Source organism: Mandrillus leucophaeus, unplaced genomic scaffold, assembly GCF_000951045.1.
Source record: "Mandrillus leucophaeus isolate KB7577 unplaced genomic scaffold, Mleu.le_1.0 Scaffold449, whole genome shotgun sequence".
NCBI classification, from domain to species: Eukaryota; Metazoa; Chordata; class Mammalia; order Primates; family Cercopithecidae; genus Mandrillus; species Mandrillus leucophaeus.
Window position 1 is genome coordinate 737,497 of NW_012104798.1, and position 18,412 is coordinate 755,908.

General features: G+C 38.8%; 1 protein-coding gene across 3 annotated transcripts in view; it reads left to right on the forward strand.

Moving 5' to 3' along the window:
- Nucleotides 1–18,412, forward strand: part of KCNIP4 (Kv channel interacting protein 4) — a 611,550-nt gene that overhangs the window by 484,682 nt on the left and 108,456 nt on the right. For all 3 annotated transcript variants that reach the window (XM_011994264.1, XM_011994263.1, XM_011994265.1), the window contains exon 2: nucleotides 3,336–3,460. In XM_011994264.1, coding sequence (XP_011849654.1) covers nucleotides 3,336–3,460 — 125 coding nt within the window. The remainder of the gene's footprint in view (nucleotides 1–3,335; nucleotides 3,461–18,412) is intronic.

The following is an 18,412-nucleotide window of genomic DNA, read 5'->3' on the forward strand; positions in this document are numbered from 1 at the left end:
GCATCCACACCAACATCTACTGTTTTTTTGATTTTTTGATTATGGCCATTGTTGCAGGAGTAAGGGGGTACTGCATTGTGGTTTTGATTTGCATTTCTCTGATCATTAGTGATGTTGAGCATTTTTTCTTGTTTGTTGGTCATTTGTATATCTTCTTTAGAGAATTGTCCATTCATGTTCTTAACTTACTTCTTGATGGGATTGTTGGTTTTTTTCTTACTGATTTGAGTTCATTGTACATTCTAGATATTAGTCCTTTGTCAGATGTGTAGATACTGAAGATTTTCTCCCACTCTGTGGGTTGTATGTTTACTCTGCTGACTGTTCCTTTTGCCATGCAAAAGCTCTATAGTTTAATGAGGTAACAGCTATTTATCTTTGTTTTTATTGCATTTGCTTTTGGGTTTTTGGTCATGAGATCCTTGCCTAAGGCAATATCTAGAAGGGTTTTTCCAATGTTTTGTTCTAGAAATTGTACAGCATCTGGTCTTAGATTTAAGTCCTTAATCCATCTTGAGTTGATTTTTGCATAAGATGAGAGAAGAGGACCCAGTTTCATTCTTCTACATGAGGCTAGTCAATTATCCCAGCACCATTGGTTGAAAGGGTATCCTTTCCCCCACTTTATGTTTTTGTTTGCTTTGTCAAAGATCAGTTGGCTGTAAGTATTTGGGTTTATTTCCAAATTCTCTATTCTGTTCCATTGGTCTATGTGCCCATTTTTATACCAGTACCACGCCATTTTGGTGACTATGGCTTTATAGTATAGTTTGAAATCAGGTAGTATGAGGCCTCCAGATTTGTTCTTTTTGCTTAGTCTTGCTTTGGCTATGAAGCTATGCAGGCTCTTTTTTGGTTCCACATGAATTTTAGAATTGTTTTCTCTAATGCTGGGAAGAATAATGGTGGTATTCTGATGGGGATTACATTGAATTTGTAGATTGCTTTTGGCAGTATGGTCATTTTCACAATATTTATTCTACCCATCCATGAGCATGGGATGTGTTTCCATTTGTTTGTGTCATTTATGATCTTTTTCAACAGTGTTTTGTAGTTTTCCTTGTAGAGGTCTTTTGACTCCTTTGTTAGGTATATTCCTAAGTATTTTATATTTTTGCAGCTATTGTAAAGGGGTTGAGTTCTTGATTTGATTCTCTGTTTGGCCACTGTTAGTGTTTAGAAGAGCTACTGATTTTTGTATATTAATCTTCTATCCAGAAACTTTGCTGAATTCTTTTATCAGTTCTAGGAGCTTTCTGGAGAAGTCCTTAGGGTTTTCAAGGTAAATAATCATGTCATCAACAAACAACGAGAGTTTGACTTCCTCTTTACCAATTTGGATGCCCTTTCTTTCTCTTGTCTGATTGCTCTGGCTAGGACTTCCAATACTATGTTGAAGAGGAGTGGTGAGAGTGGGCATCCTTGTCTTGTTCCCATTCTCAGAGGGAATGCTTTCAACTTTTCCCCATTCAATATTATGTTGGCTGTGGGTGTGTCATAGATGGCTTTTATTACATTAAGGTATGTGCCTTCTATGCCAATTTTGCTGAGTTTTAATCATAAAGAAATGTTAGATTTTGTTGAATGTTTTTCAGCATCTACTGAGATGATCATGTGATTTTTGTTTTTGATTCTCTTTATGTGGTATATCACATTTATTGACTTGTGTATGTTAAACCATCCCTGCATTCCTGGTATGAAACCCACTTGATCATGGTGAATTATCTTTTTGATATGTTGTTGGATTTGGCTAGCTAGTATTTTGTTAAGGATTTTAACATATATGTTCATCAAGGATATCAGTCTGTAGTGTGTAGTGTTCTCTTTTGGTTATGTCATTTGCTGGTTTTGTTATTAGGGTGATGCTGGCTTCATAGAATGAATTAGGGAGATTTTCTTCTTTCTCTCTCTCCTTATATCTTTCTTCAGATGTCCTTCAATTCTGACAGTCTAAGGTTCTATTTTTGTTTGTTTGTTTGTTTGAAACATGGTCTCATCCTGTCACCCAAACTGGACTGCAGTGGTGCCATCACTGCTCACTGCAGCCTCAGCCTCCTGGGCTCAAGCAATCCCCCGACCTCAGCCTCCCAAGTAGCTGTGCAAAATATCTGATTTCAATGGAATCCTTAGAGAACATTAGCAGAGTCTATCTTGTAGTTGCATTATACATAGGGCACGAAACTGATTATTATTAAATGACAATTCCATGTTTATAACTAGTGGTTGTTATATAGAAACAAATTCCAGGTTGGACTATTGGTGATCTTTTATGTTTTTCTAACTGTACCTTAAAAATGCTAGAGATGCTGGTGAGGTTGTAGAGAAAAAGGGAAACTTTTACACTGTTGGTGGGAGTTTGAATTAGTTCAACCATTGTGGAAGATGGTGCAGTGATTCCTCAAAGACCTAGAAGCAGAAATACCATTTGAGCCAGCAATCCCATTACAGGGTATATACCCAAAGGAATATAATTCATTCTATTATAAAGATACATGCATGCATATGTTGTTGCAGCACTATTCACAATAGGAAAGTCACAGAATCAACCTAAATGCCCACAAATGATAGACTGGAAAAAGAAAATGTGGTGCATATACACCATGGAATACTATGCAGCCATAAAAAGGAGAGAGATCATTTTATTTGCAGGCACATAGATGGAGTTGGAAGCCATTATCTATAGCAAACTAATGCAGGAACAGAAAACCAAACAAGGCCTGTTCTCACTTGTAAGTGGGAGCTGATTGATGAGAACACGTGGACACACTGCCGGGGAACAATACACACTGGGGACCTGTTGGGGGAGGGAGAGGATCAGGAAGAATAGCTAATAGATGCTGGGCTTCATACCTGGGCAATGGGATGATCTGTGCAACAAACCACTGTGGCACACGTTTACCTATGTAAGAAACCTGCACATCCTGCACATGTACCTCTGAACTTAAACGTTGGAAAAAATAAAGAAATATATGTTACTACACTGTTAGATTTATAGAGTAATGTATATTGCTACTTAAACTTTTTATTTGAAGTAATCATATAATGCACTGATTATCTGAAATAAATTCCTGTGCTCTTTTTTATCTTAAAAAGAATGCTAGAGTTGTAATATCTACACTAATGACCAGAATATGCAAAAAAAATCATGTACAAGTGTTTTAGCTTAATGCATTTAAACTGGGAAATGTAAAGGCCTTATTGGCATTGTGAGGGTCCTTCCTCTGTGGACAATCACAGACATTAGCAGACATATTCTTCTGTTTTCCTGTGTTGCTATGTGTAAGCCTCGGTGAGCAGCGGCTGGTCCTAAGACTCTTTCTTGTTTTCTTCCACAGACAGCGTGGAAGATGAACTGGAGATGGCCACTGTCAGGCATCGGCCTGAGGCCCTTGAGCTTCTGGAAGCCCAGAGCAAATTTACCAAGAAAGAGCTTCAGATCCTTTACAGAGGATTTAAGAACGTAAGAACTTTCTTTTTGACTTTACTTTCACACAGATCCCAGAGGAATATTGAGACATGAGAGGAAAGGGGGAAAATATCCCATTCTGCGATAGCCCCATCATATGTGTATTTCATACTGATCCTTCCTAGATAGGAATATAATCAGTATCTGTGGACTTTGATTCTCTGTGGCACACCCATGCTGGTACACTGTAATTGCCCATTAAACAAAGAGAGTTTCTGAGAAAGGTTTATTCAATTCAGTTCTTGGTTGAAATATTTTCTCTTTGTCAACTATAATGACATAATTTCAATAAACCTCCATTATTTCTTTAGTTTTTAAATACAGGCTGGTGCTTGACTTGAGTCTTGAATATAGATTGAGGTCTATCAAGGGATTCCATTCCTGGCATTGGAGGATAATTACTATAACTTTCATAGTTGAAAAAACCATGCTGCCAATGTCTGTAAACCAGAGGTATCTGTAGGTCATCACTGTACCTGGTTCTCTGCAATCCAGGTGTGCAGATGCCCCTCCCTCCTGGGTGAATCATCTCCAAAAGGGAATGAGAGCCCGGAAAAACCCCAGAGGGTGGGGTGACAGAAAGTGAGTGGATCCAGGCAGTCTATGAGACACAGTCTCTTACTAAACACTTCGTATGTGCTAAGGGTTGAACTAGATGCTGCAGGTTATTCAAAAGTCAGAGAAGATACACTTCTATCCTTACAGAGCCTATGGTCTGAACAGGGAGAGAAAACTTGTTGTCATGAATCTATTTGAAAACAGGTCATCCTTAAAGGCATCAAATGTTTATGTATCAAATAGCATACACCCCCCCAACATATAGTTTTTTCTTATACATATGGAAACCAACGTAGCTACAGGCACCCCTGGAAATCCAAATTAAATTGCTTTGATCCCTTTTGACACCCATCCCCTAAGATCCCCAGTTTCATGGCATGTAGAAGTCTGTGATGTCCAAGGATTTCTTCTAATTCCATCCTCTTCACATCTGTCCCCCCCACAATTGCTGCCTTTGTCCAACCTTATGCAGACCAGATAAGAATCTCTGCTTCTTCTTTGGGATCCACAACAACAATTTACTCAGAGAATTCATACCGGTAGTTGACACTGCAGAATATTTTTATAGGGTTTCCACATGCACACTGCACAAGTTTTCACCATCTGTCTGAATGAATGGGGTCTGTCTTTCTCCCATTTCTGCTCCTCACCCCCTTCTCCTTGCCCTGAGCTTTCTAAGTTTTTCTCCCTCTATTATGCAGAGTAAGTTTGTTTCTCCTCCAAAACTTAATCATCTGCAAGAGCTAGGACTTTGTGGTAATAGATGGGGGCAGAGGAGATTATAATGGAGATGAGTGCTCATCACACACACAAACCGCTGATTAAAAGGAATCTTGATGGGTAATCTATCAAGACAATACATATAAATAAACCTGCATAAAGAGAAAAGGGCTTTGACAACTAGGAAAGAGGATGAGTAGTTATGCCTATTCTATAACGGCTCTGCTTCAGAGACAGCAGGCATTTGCAATGAAACAGCGGTACTGACCACTGGCAGTAGAGAAACAATGAGCAGCAAGGACAGAAAGGAAAGGAGGTGTAAAAGACCAATCTGGACCAAAAGTCAGTGCTCAGAGGAGGCGAATCACAGAATAAAACTTCAAATGTGTTCATGTAAACACCTAAACTTCTTTGCTCTGATTCAGACATCTAGTAATAAGTATACTTTTTTTTCTTTTTAACATTGGATTGTACACCAGATACAAAATAGTTGTCGAACACAGGAGAACTGAATCCAATCTCCCAGCATCCCTGTATTCCTCGACTGCTGCTATGTTATTATTCCACTGCCATCCCGTAGGGTTTCTCTGTTTGGGGTCTGGCTGCCTTTCATTGCATTTGCTATAAATTGGAATCATGATTACTGCCATTATTAACCTTTGGAGCCAGCATCTCTGCAGCATGTCTAATACAAGTGCCACTTCACAATAAATTGCTAGGCTCCAAAGTCTGCATTCATTGCTTTATTTTATCTTTTGTTGCCCATATGTCCTTCTCTTCTTCCTTTTCTCTCCTTCCCCGCTTTTCCCAAACTCTTTCCTTTCCCCTTTTTTAATCCTTCTGACTCTACCTCTTATTTCTTCACTCCTCCTTTCTTTCTCTCCTTTTTTTTTTTTTTTGGTTTACCTCTTCTGTCTCTTCCCCTTGTGAATTATTGTCTCCTTTCAGCTCTTCCCCATTCTCCTCTTTGTCTGTTTTTTTTCTCTTCTCTATCTTTATTGCTTTCTCTTTCTCCCATCTCACGCCGCCCCATGAGACAAATTTCCATCAGACCTGAATATGCCAAAAGCCTATTTTATATACTTCTTTAAAAGAAAGGACTTTGCAGTTTGCTCAGAAAATATTAATAGACATCTCTGATAAATCAAACACGAGTGGCCTTTTAATTTTGATTTCCCCCTAGTCAAATGTACAGTTCTAATCAATGAACCCTAAGCATAGCAGAAATACACTAAGCAGGTCAGCGGCACTTGGGTTTTATAGCATGGTAGTAAACTGAAGCAGTTTCCATCCGAGAAAGGAAACCAACTGCCTTGGTTCCCTGAACACCAATTACCCCAAAGCCCTTAAGATCACAAACTCATTTCCCTGGAAACAGTTGGGATACTCATTTTTAATGAAACTTTGAAAACTCTCCATACTTTGATTCAAAGGATAAACCATTCGTCAACATATTAAAATGGTCACACTTGTGTGAAAGTAGGTCAACATAGCCAGGCACCCCTGCAAGTAAATATGACCAGCATAACTCCACCATTTTTTTTCCCATATGGTATCTCTGATACATCCCCTCACATTTTCAACATAGATTGTTAATGTAAATTGGAAATGAGAAGAAGGGAAGATAGCGAGAGAAAAATCTCCTCCCTTACCCCATCTTACTCACTGAGGCTCCCACACATTTTTAGGTATCTTGCCAGATGCTGAGTGTCCAAAGGTGAGCAGCTGATAGAGACAGAAGAATATAGTACACTGTCTACCTATAATGAGCCTCAGAATCACCTGAAGGGCTTGTCAAGACACAGATTCCTGGGCCCCATCTTGGAAGATTATGACTTAGTAGGGTTGGGATTGGGTCACAGAATTTGCATTTTTTTTTTTTTTAACAAGTTCCCAGGTGATGCTGATGCTACTGGTCCAGAGACCACACTTTGAGAATCACTGGTTTTGTGCAGGCATCATAAGCTTTGGTGTCACTCAGCCTCAGGTCATGTTACTCATTTGGACAGTTCCCTCTAACTCAGGAGACCATATGTCTTTGTCTGTAAACTGGGATAATGATAGCTAGATTGCACTTTTTTAAAGAAAGAAATATAATAAACATGAAGATCAATAAAAAGGAGTTATTGTAGTGTGGTCCCAAATGGTCAACCTCAGCTGTATGATCCGTCAAAGTGGGACAGTCATGGTTGGCCTACATACCTCCCAGGCAGTGTTTGGGTTTTGGACTACATAATTATGTATTAGGAAGGATGCAGAAAATGCAAACTATTATCTACAGATCAGCAGTCTCAAACTTAAATGCATGTTGCAACCATCTGGGGAGCTTTACAAATTAAAAATAGTGGCTACTATGCTTGGTGAGTCTGATGTAATTGCTCTAGGAAAAAGCTTCAGCATTAGGAATTACAAAGCTCTTCAAGTAATTATGTTGTGCAGGCAAGATTGAGAACCACTGAACTAGATATATAACATATACAAGGTGCTTCTAGTACAAAAAGAAGTGACCTGTTAGTGATGAGCTCTATCATGGCAAATACCAATGACTAGGCTAGCTACATTGGAACTTCGTGAAGTCTTTGGTGTGTATATGAAGTGCATGTGTGTTGTGTGTGGGCGTATGTGTGTGTATAGGGGTTGGAGAGAGGTAACAGGTCTTATTTTTGAGGATTTTTATTCAGTTAACTCTTGAATGATGCTTAGGAATTTTTCTTTCTTTTAATTTGAAGTCCTTAATTTATTAAGAATATTTTACATTATAACAGACAGTGAACAGAAAGCCATATTTGAGAACACATGGTCAAAAGGTCACACAAATATCAATATACCTGTTTCATAATCTTGCTTTGCTGCACTCTTTCAAAACCAGTTATAGCTTCAGTTCAATTTTAGGTGGTTATAAATGATATACTGGGGCATTAAGTTTTAATATAGTGATGCCAATGCCGCTTTGGCATTTTCTGTCATTAATAATATATAGCCTATTCTTCCCATTTTTAAGGCAGAGGATGAGTTGCAAAGAGTTAGACCTCTATGCTTCAGACACCTGGTTCCTTCTTCTATGGAGTCTTTCCCTGCTTCCTTTTTTTTCTTTGCTCTGGATTATAATAGGTAAAATGATCCCTTAGAATCAACTATATCATTGAGGCATCACTTTAATACCTGCTAATGTCCTTTTGACATAAAATGTTATGTTACTATCTATCTTTTTTATCTAAAATAGAAGGATGTTTATATTCATTTTCTATTGGCAGGTAACTATTTGCCAAATACTAAATGGATTTCTAAATCCATTTAGTAATGGATTTCTAAAGCATTCATTCATAACATACTGTCCCAAGGATCAGGAGTTCAGAAATGACTTAGCTAAGTGCTCTGGTTGGAGTTTCATGAGGCCACCATTAGAATCATGATTGGGCTGCATTTCTTTCTGGATCGTGGATCCTTTTCTAAGCTCCTGCGGTTGTTGGCAGAATTCAATTCTTTGTGGTTGCACATATGAGATTCCCCTTGCTGGCTGTCAATGTGGGACCACACAGCCCCTAGAGGCTACCTGCAGTCCGTTTCCACCTGGCCCTCTTGCAGGCTCCCTTGTAATATGGAAGCTGGCATCTTCCAAGCCAGCAACGTAGAGTCTCTCTAGTCCTATAATGGGTAGTACAATCATGGGTGTGGCATCTCATCCCATCAACTCTGTGTTATGCACGCACCTAATTGAAGAGACAATCTGAACAGGCAAAGTGTGAGCAACAAGGCTGTTTAGTCACTCAGGTACAAGTGGGCTGAGTCCAAAAAGGGAGTCAGCCCTTTTTGGGAGGGTGGAGGGTGGTGGGATTGGAGCTAATTTCATAGGTTAGGGTAAGCAGTGGAAAGTTACAGTTAGGGGCCATTTATTGTGGGCGGGGGAAGAAGGTTGCAAGATACATTATCACAAGGTGGGAGGGGTCATAGAGCACAGTGTCACGAGGTTGATTGATCAGTTAGGGTAGAGCATGCTACAAGGGTAGAATGTTGCAAGGCTGCCTAATCAGCTAAGACAGGTACTAGCCGTTTTTCTTCTTTTGTGGTTTTCCTGTTGTCCCAGACTTACTGGCTCCGGGAGACCTTCTGGACATGTACATGTGGGTCACAGGGGTCATGAAGGCTTGACCATGGCACAGTCTGCTCAAGGGACCTCACGCTCTGCATATCTCAGCACTCAAGATGAGGAGAGTTGAAAAGGTGTGACTCACTGGGGGTCACATAGGGTGTATCCGTCACAGTGGAGCTTGTGAGGAGGCAGCGATCCCCGTAGAGCAAAGCAGCTGAACGTGTTCTGCAGTCACATCTCAAACGCAGTTAATCCCCACTCTCAGTGTTTGGCTTGTTATCCAGACACCCTCCTTGGGCATTTCATCAAGAACAGAACCATACTTTTTTTTTTTTTTTTCCATTTCTGCAAGAGTTTTGATGATGTAGCCAAAGGAACCAGCAGGACATCTGAATTCTTTGATGGGGCTTTTCCACCCCATTTGAAGTGTTTGGGAACTTCTATAGTAAGTGAAACAAGTGGAGGATAAAATTATAGGGATCTATGTTTTTGACAAAGTACATTTACATAAAAAGCACTAAGTCCCATTTATGGTGGGAAAGGAGAGAGGAGAAGTTTAGTTCCCCTAAACTTTGCATGAGAAACAATAAGATGCAGTGATTAGGACAGAGGGATTCACTGCTAACTGCATAAGGCAATTGCTCTTTTGTCACAAGCCCTCAGGGTTATTCTTGAACGCTTTCATAGACTCTGTGACCCTCAGTAAACCACTTCATTCCTGCCGGCTTCTGTCTCTCTGTCAGCAAATTAGGGATTAAAATCTTCTCTTTCAACCAGGAAGGAGGGTGGGTAATAATTGGTTTTGTTCAGCGTTTGAAAGACTCAGATAAAAGGCCTTTCTTAAGTGCAAAGCGTTATTCATATACTTTAGAATTAAGGTAAGAACAGAGTTAAAATGCTATTTCCTTTGCCTTAGCAGGTCTGTCAGATTTCCAACAAGGAGGGCTTTCTGAAGGGATGATTGTCTATAAGCCTAAGCAGTTAACACAACTTCCCTTTTGACTTCCAAAGACTGACATAGTGCAAGCGCTGTCCGGGGGGTTCAAACCTTACCACTGCCATTTCTGAGCTTGAACAATGGCTTAGATTCTCTGGACATGAAACTATCCTTTCAAAATTTAGGATATTAATATCCATGTAGGTAAGAAGATAAATGATAAATGTTTTACTTAATATCTTTAAAAGATAACAGAGCCCTTCCGTTCTTTCCTTATTCTTCTACGTACAAAACTAACTAAACTTCATAATGTGATTACGAATTCATAATGACTAAGTAATGTCATCTTGAAATATATTAAGCATTAGTTTATGTTATACATTATGTTGGTGCGAAAGAAATTGTGTTTTTTTGCCATTACTTTCAATGGCAAAAATCGCAATTACTTTCGTACCAATCTAATACATTCTGTGGCATTTAGATGCTTCTTGATTTATTTGTTTCTTTCTATTTTTTTGTTTTGTTTTGTTTGAGATGGAGTCTCACTTTGTCACCCAGGCTGGAGTGCAGTGGCGCGATCTCGGCTCACTGTAACCTCCGCCTCCTGGGTTCAAGTGATTCTTCTGCCTCAGCCTCCTGAGTAGCTGGGATTACAGGCATGCACTACCACGCCCAGCTAATTTTTCTACTTTGGGTAGAGACGGGATTTCACCATGTTGGCCAGGCTGGTCTTGAACTCCTGACCTCAGGTGATCCGCCTGCCTCCGCCTCCCAAAGTGCTGGGATTACAAGCGTGAGCCACTGTGTACAACCTTCTTTCAAATTTTAAACTCGTAAAATGTCATGCTAAACATTTTAAATCGTACAGAGGATTAGAAATTGAAATATCAAAATGTCCTAGGTACAGTAAACTTCTAGTAAGGTGGGATGAGAAGTTTACTGTACCTAGGACAGTTTGATATTTCAACTTCTAATCCTCTGTACGATTTAAAATGTTTAGCACGACATTTTATAAGTTTAAAAATTTGAAAGAAGGCTGTTAGTTTCCTCCTTTATTTTCATAGGTATATTTTATGTGCATACATCTGTGTGGAGAGATTATTTTGACAAAAATGTTACCTTCTTTTATGCAGTCACTTAGAAATCCAGGCTGGCCATGGTGGCTCACGCCTGAAATCCCAGCACTTTGGGAAACCTAGACGAGTGAATCACTTTAGGCCTGAAGTTGAAGACCAGCTTGACCAACATGGCGAAATCCCATCTCTACTAAAAATACAAAGATTAGCCAGGCATGGTGGTGTGCACCTGAAATCCCAGCTACTCAAGAGGTTGAGGCACAAGAATCCCTTGAACCTGGGAGGTGGAAGTTGCAGTGAGCCAAGATTGCGCCTCTGCACTCCAACCGGGGCGACAAAGTGAGACCCTGTCTCAAAAAAAATAAATAAATAAAAGGGTAAATCCAGTTGTCTTTCTGGGCTCCTCCCTCAGAATCTCCTGTTTCTAATTAATCTCCAAACTCAGCCAATTCTCCAGTCTTTGTATCTCTCACATCTGCCTCTTCCTTTCCTTCTCTCCACTGCCCTGCCTCTCACACGCTGCTGTCACTGTCACCTCTCATCTGCACGTCTGCAATGGCCCAGACTCCTTGCCGACAGTCCTGTCTTCCCCTGAACCATTCTCCACTGTGCAACTGAAAAGGTGTTTCTAAAGAACAAATAGAAACCAGTCAGTTCCTACGTAAAACCAATTGCTGGCTGCTGCTTTTTTTTTTTTTTTTTTTTTTGCTATTAGAAGAGAGACTTAATTGTCTTACACGCTCACCCAACAAATATTTGTTGAACATCTACTATAAGTCAGATATTGGGTTAGATGCTGTCTATACTGCAGTGACTCAACTAGTCCATGATCAGCCAGACCTTGACCAACCAGCTTCTGCTGACTTTTCCCATCTCACCCTTCACTCTTCCCTATTTACTCTGCTCCAGCCAGAAGGAACTGCCTGCAGCTGAAGTGCACCCCTCTGAAGGGCCTTGACCTGGACTTTTTCTCCTGTGAGAAATGTTGCTTCCCACAACTCCCTTCTTCATCAGGACAATGCCCAAACCTTCTCCACATCTATACTTAGACTTCCTTTCAATATATTTTTTCATTATTTATTCTCTGAGTGCTGAGTTCACGCTCATCACTGTGAAAGGTATTTAGGATATACTGACAAAAAAAAGACAGGTAATTTTTCTTTAGAGTTTATATTCCATTGGGTGAAGATAGTGAAAAGAGGGGCAAAAAGCAAATGCATAGTTAAATAAGAAAATATCTAGTTGTGGTAGAAGGAAGATAACATTTGTTACAAAGAAGTAGAGCAGGAAGCTTCTTTCGATGGGGCAGCTAGAGAAAGGGAAGTGGCATTGCATTGCATCTACAATGTCAAGAAGGGCACAGCCATGAGAAGGTAGAAAAAGTACATTCTAGGCACAAAGAGCAGCCCAAAACTGTGAGGCAAGAGTGAGCAAGAGTGACTGAAACCTGGAACATCGTTTGTATTTTATTTTAAGGATAGTGGGGAACTACCAGTTTTTAAAAGTTCAGATACAAATAAAGCATTGATTTTTTCTTTTTCTTTTTAAGATGGCCCTGGAACGCTACTCTAAGCAAAACGGAGTGTAGGACATCAAAGTAAAATTGGAGACCCTCTAGAAAGCTAGTCCAAGAGATTAAGACAGAAAGGAGATGTGGCTTAAACCAGGATAGTAGCAAGTAGAGAAGGAGACAAATGATGGGCTTGGATATATGGTGGAGGTTGAGCTGAGTGGATGTCATGATGGTTTGGATCAAAAGGTGAGGGAAATTGAGGAGGACTTGGGGCTATCTTGAGAGTTTTGGGGTTGAAAGACTTATCTGTGGAAAAGCTTTCTCTGATATCTCCTAAAGTAGGTTTGGAGACTCTGCTGTGTGCTCCCATCATTGTGCTTATTTTGGGTTTCCTCTTCGCTTGTTGATTCCTCTCCTATTTTTTAAGCTTCCTGACAACGGGCGCTGCACCTTCTTTACTACAAAATTCTCAGCCCTTCAGACTGTGTCTTGTATATGACAGGTATAAATATATGTGAATAAATATATATGTGAATAAATAAATATATGTGAACAAATGAATGACCCCAAACAAAAAGATTGGAGGCCAGCCCAGTAAAATTTTTATCTTCTCTCACTTTCTTATTTTTAGTTCCTTCCACATCTACTGAGTAAAATTGAAGTGCTATTAATTTGCTTTTTTTGAAAAATAATCTAATAATAGGGGGAGTGAAAGAGCATGGCTCCTTTAGTATAAGAACTACACACAGTAGTTTAAAACCTTCTATGTGTTTTATCAAGTACTACTCAAAAATGTTAAGAGCAATCTCAAATGATAACAAAGAACTTCCTTTGATTCCATTGCAAGACCCTCCATCTGGTAGATTGTTCATGTCCTGTGTTTGCCCATCAGATGCTATTCTATCAAATGAGTAATGGGATTTCTATGTCTTAAAAATCCCTTTCACTCTTGCAACATATTTCAAAGTTGAGAAGGAGATGGGGGTGTTGGTATCCAGCACGTCACCGTATGTATTAAACAGAATAGGATCAATACTACAACACACAGCTCCAGTATCTCAGTGGTTTAAGACAACAAATGTTTGTTTCTCTTTCATTTCCTAATCCTATGTGATTCAGTTGAGGACAGGATGGGGTTTCTGTTCAACTCATTTATTGAGGATACTTCTTCCATCTCGTGGTTCCACTATTGCCTGTGGTGTCGGCTTCCTCCACTGGGTCATCTGCATCTGGCCCTCAGTTGAGAGCAGGAAGATGGTGTGGGGCATTTGGTGGGCCTATCTTGGACTAACGGACATTCCACCCATCAGAGATCAGTAATATGGTCCAACTTGATTTCAAGACAGGCTGAGAAATACAGTCTTCCTATGTACTCAGGTAGAAAATAAAATTTTATTTTCTCCAAATGAGAGAATGACATGGAAGATAGATATGTTAGGGGCTCCCAAGATTATCTCCCGTTTTGATGATTTGCTAGGGGATGTACAAGACTCAATATACAATCACACAGTTATGATTTATTACAACAAAAGAATGCAAAGCAAAATCTGCAAAGGGAAAAGGCACATGGGATAATGTTTGGAGGAAACCTGAGGCAAGCTTCCAAGAATTCTTTCTGAGTGAAGTCTCACAGAAAATGCTTAATTCCCCCAGCAATGAATCACTGTGATAGCATTTATAAAATGTTATCTAGCAAGGAAGCCATTAGACCTCCAGTACTTAGCAGGTACCTAAATTCCAGACTCCAAGAAGCAAAGCAGATGTTCAACATAAACCATATTGTTTGCATAAACAGTTTAAGCACAGTGAGCCATTGAATTCAAAGAATGGTAGACACCCTCCCAAAATCCAAGTGGCCAGCCTTGCAAGCAGGCCTTTCTAAGGACAGTGATCTCACACCACACCTGTTATGTTAACTCGTTTCTGTGCAAAAATGGACATATGTCGAGGTAAAATTTAGAATGTAATTAGATTCCAGTTCTGGTTGCCCTTGGGCAAGATATTCCCTGGGTTTCATATGTCACCTGCAAAATTGAAGAATAACATCTCACAGATGCTTTGCAAAGACAATGAATGTAAAGCAAAAAGCACGGACCCTGTCTTATGACAACACTCAAAATGTAGCTGCTATTATTGTTATCGCTATTATCATTAACACTATCAGGACCACTGTTATCATGCCAGTACTCCGAATTGTGTTATAATCTAGAAGTTCTTAAAGTTTCTTTCCCCCACTTTCAAACTTTGATTCACGTTATGTACATATATGTATATAAATTTGCTTTTTGAAAAATTATATAGTTATATATCTTTATCCAATATAGATATATACATTGTATACAATATAGATATCTATTTGCTTTTTGAAAAATCTAATGATAGGGGAATCTAATATATTCTTATATCTCTATGTATAGATATATTCTTATATAAAGATAGATATCTATAGATAGATATTTGCTTTTTGAAAAATTCTGTATGACTATAGCTATAGATCTATATCTCTGTAGATATATATGCTGTATTCAAATTGGAATATAGTTGAATTTGGGTGCATGCTAAGCACTGGATGTCTAATGACTTGTTAGATAACATTTTATAAATTTTATCACAATGATAATATTATACGTATATTCATACATATAAATTTGAGAGTTACCGCCCAGAAAAAGTTAGAAAACACAGATTTGTTCTTAGCCCTATGAAGAGTTGTCAGAGAACAAATCTGAAAATAGTGCCTTTATTGTGGTTACTTTTATTCTGTCCCTTGAGTTCCTCAAGAAGCTAACATACTCTTTCTCATAATGATTCCCTCACTGGGATTTTGCAAAAATCAAGAGTTAGCATAATTTTTGATATCTTAAAGACATAACATAAAAAGGTAGGTAGTTTTTAAAAACAGCTTATGTAAAAGTAACTTCTAAATAATATAAAAATTCATTAAAAGTCTTTCTAAAGAATTCGAGATTTTCTTTATTGATTCATCTGCAACAATCCTGTAAGAAAGCTCCCATTTTCTTTCTCTTTCAAATCATAGTTGGTTTGGTCCAGGCTGATGTGGCAGCTCTGCTCCAGCAGGACGTCATTCAGGGACCCAGGTTCCTTCCAACACATTGTCCTGCTATCCCTTACTACCATCTGTATCCTGTATACTGGGTCACTGTCATGTTCAGATCCTGAGGGAAAGTGAGGTAGTCATAGTCCAGGGGTAAGTGACTCTTCATTTAAAGATAACGTGAAGAGTCTCGACATCACTTTTATTCACATTAGAGGCTTGAACTTAGTCACAAGGATCATCTAGCTACAGGGGAAACTGGAAAATGTAGTTTCTGGCTAAACATCAGTGTATAAATATAAAAGGGGAAGCTGGGTTTGGGGGAACAAACAGCATTCTGATAGTCAATAAAACTTGCTTCTACTGAATTTTTCTGGTTAATATTCCTAAAAGTTTCCTTAGATTCAGCTAATCCTCCTAAGACATTTTTTTGTTTTAGTTGGGAGCAGTATGAACTGATGTACTTCAAACTCAAATATCACTTGAAGAACCAGTATTTAGAAATAATACTAAGACTCTGTCTTATGAACCCTTTGAGATTTTCTACTTCCCTTAGCACTGTACGTCAGAACTGAGTACACAACAAATTCAAAAGCAGCTTCATCCAAAGAGTCTTGCTAATAGAACTTGTTGCACATAGAACCTAGTCTTCACCGCACAGACCCCATGCAAGGGTGGTAACTTTAACAGCATTACTCTTCTTTATTTTTTGAAAGAACTAATTGGTTCACAAAAATATATCACTAAGGCTGGGCATGGTGGCTCATACCTGTATTACTAGCACTTTGAAAAGCCGAGATGGGCCAACCTGGCCACCATGGCAAAACCCTGTCTCTACTAAAAATACAAAAACAAAATTAGCTGGGCATAGTGATGTATGCCTGTAGTCCCAGCTACTCGGGAGGCTGAGGCATGACAATTGCTTGAACCTGGGAGGCAGAGGTTGCAGTGAGCAAGATTGTGCCACTGTACTACAGCCTGGGTGACAGAGCGAGACTGCGTCTCAAAGGAAAAAATATATATATATATAAAAAAATATATAAATATATATCACTGAGAACTCAATAAATAATTTTTCAAGTTCAGTACATATTTTTTAAAGAGCCTGCTGTGCAACTTTGGCTGTTTTGTGGCTAAAACTAAAATTAAATTCTAGGGCACCATTCATCACTGTACATTGCTGGCAGTAAACGTACTCCATAAAATCAGATCATTTTCTGCTTTTCACAATCCCCATTAAAATGTGTTCATTAATAGAAGTGTAACTGGCAATTATTCCAGTGATCCTGCAGGCATTCAAATCTTTATTAAAATAAAATATGTTGCCAAAGCTTTGGAAGTCTTTTCAATGCTATATTTGGGCTGAGTGTGTGAGACTCTAAGTCCTCTTAAATCTGTGTTGACTAATTTAATTTCAGGAAAATACAAGGGAGGAGAATGTGTCAAAAGAAAATGAGCAATAATCAGTTGTTTTCTTGTCTATTCACATTTTAGTAAATTATGCTTAACATCTGGTATTCCAACTCCCATAAAATTTTAGAAGATTGGGTCAAAACTTTTCGTCTCAAGTTCCCTGTGGTTGTTAATTGTTTTCACAAACACATATTAAGCATCGAGCACCAACTACTTACTGAATGCTTAATATATTCCAAGGACTTTGCTAGTATTGGATATATATTGATGCAAAACAGAATTGTTCTCACCTGATAGACACTAGAGTGTAGTGGAGGAAGGGGAAATTAATAAGCAAAGAATTACTTAAGGGCAAATTATGGTACATCCAATGGAAATAAAAAAGGACAGAACTCTGTGAAAGAGACTCCTATGGATGCAGGAGACCTAAAGAAACTATGACAATAAGTTTTATATGTCAACTAAGCTATACTAGAGTGCCCAGTTGTTTGGTCAAATACTAATCTGTTTTACTGTGAACATATTTTGCAGATGTGATTAACATCTATAATCAGTTGACTTTAAGTAAATCAGATTACCCTTGAGTGGGGTTCACTCAATCAATTGAAGGCCTTAAGAGCAAAAACTGAAGTTTCCCAGAGAAGCAGAAATTCTGCCTTGACTATAATGTAGAAATCCTGCCTGAGTTTCCAGCCTGCTCACCTGCCCTACAGATTTTGGACTTGCCATTCCCCATAATCACATTAGCCAATTCTTTAAAATAAATCTACCGATAGATAGATAGATGATAGATAGACATAGATCCAATCATCTCTCTTCTCTGGAGAAATCTGAGTGATATAGCACTTTCTGAAGTTGATATAGGCCTTTCTGAAGTGGAGGGATTTTTAATGGCAGACCTGAGGAGAAAACCAGTAATAAAAGAAGCAAGGAAAAAGTTATTCCCAGTTGAAGACACAGCAAGTGCAAAACCCCCAAGGCAGGAAAGGGATCATTGTGTTTAAGAAACTGATGGAGGTTGGTGTGACCAAATCACCGTGATTGAGGGAGAAGGCGTTATGAGACCAGCCAGGTAGACACAGACCAAGTCAAGCAGAGTCTTGCAGGCTGGATTTGACTCATTGTGTAATGTGAAATCATTAAAGGATTAAGTAGGATAATGACACAAGCTTATGTTTGTAAAACAAAACTCGATATGGCGAATAATGGATTTGGTCATGGAGGGAAAATAAAGAATAGGTAAAGAAGATATTGCAGTAGGCTAGCCAAGTTATGATGGTACATTGGATTGGAAATTTTAATTGTTGAGATGTAAAGAAGTGAAAGGATTTAATCTATATTTTATAAATAAAAATGACAGAATAAATAGGTCGAATGTGGCTAGGAGGGGAAGAGCGACAATATAGACGATTCCAAGTCTTCTGACTTAAGCAACTAGGCAGGTATTGTTACCATTTACTAAGATGCAGAAAACTGGAGGAAAAAAGTGTTGAGTGAGGTTGGGGATATTGGGAATTAGTAATCAAAATTTGAATTTAGTCTTCTAAATTTTGATAAATTCTAGTGGTTGGATATATAATTTTA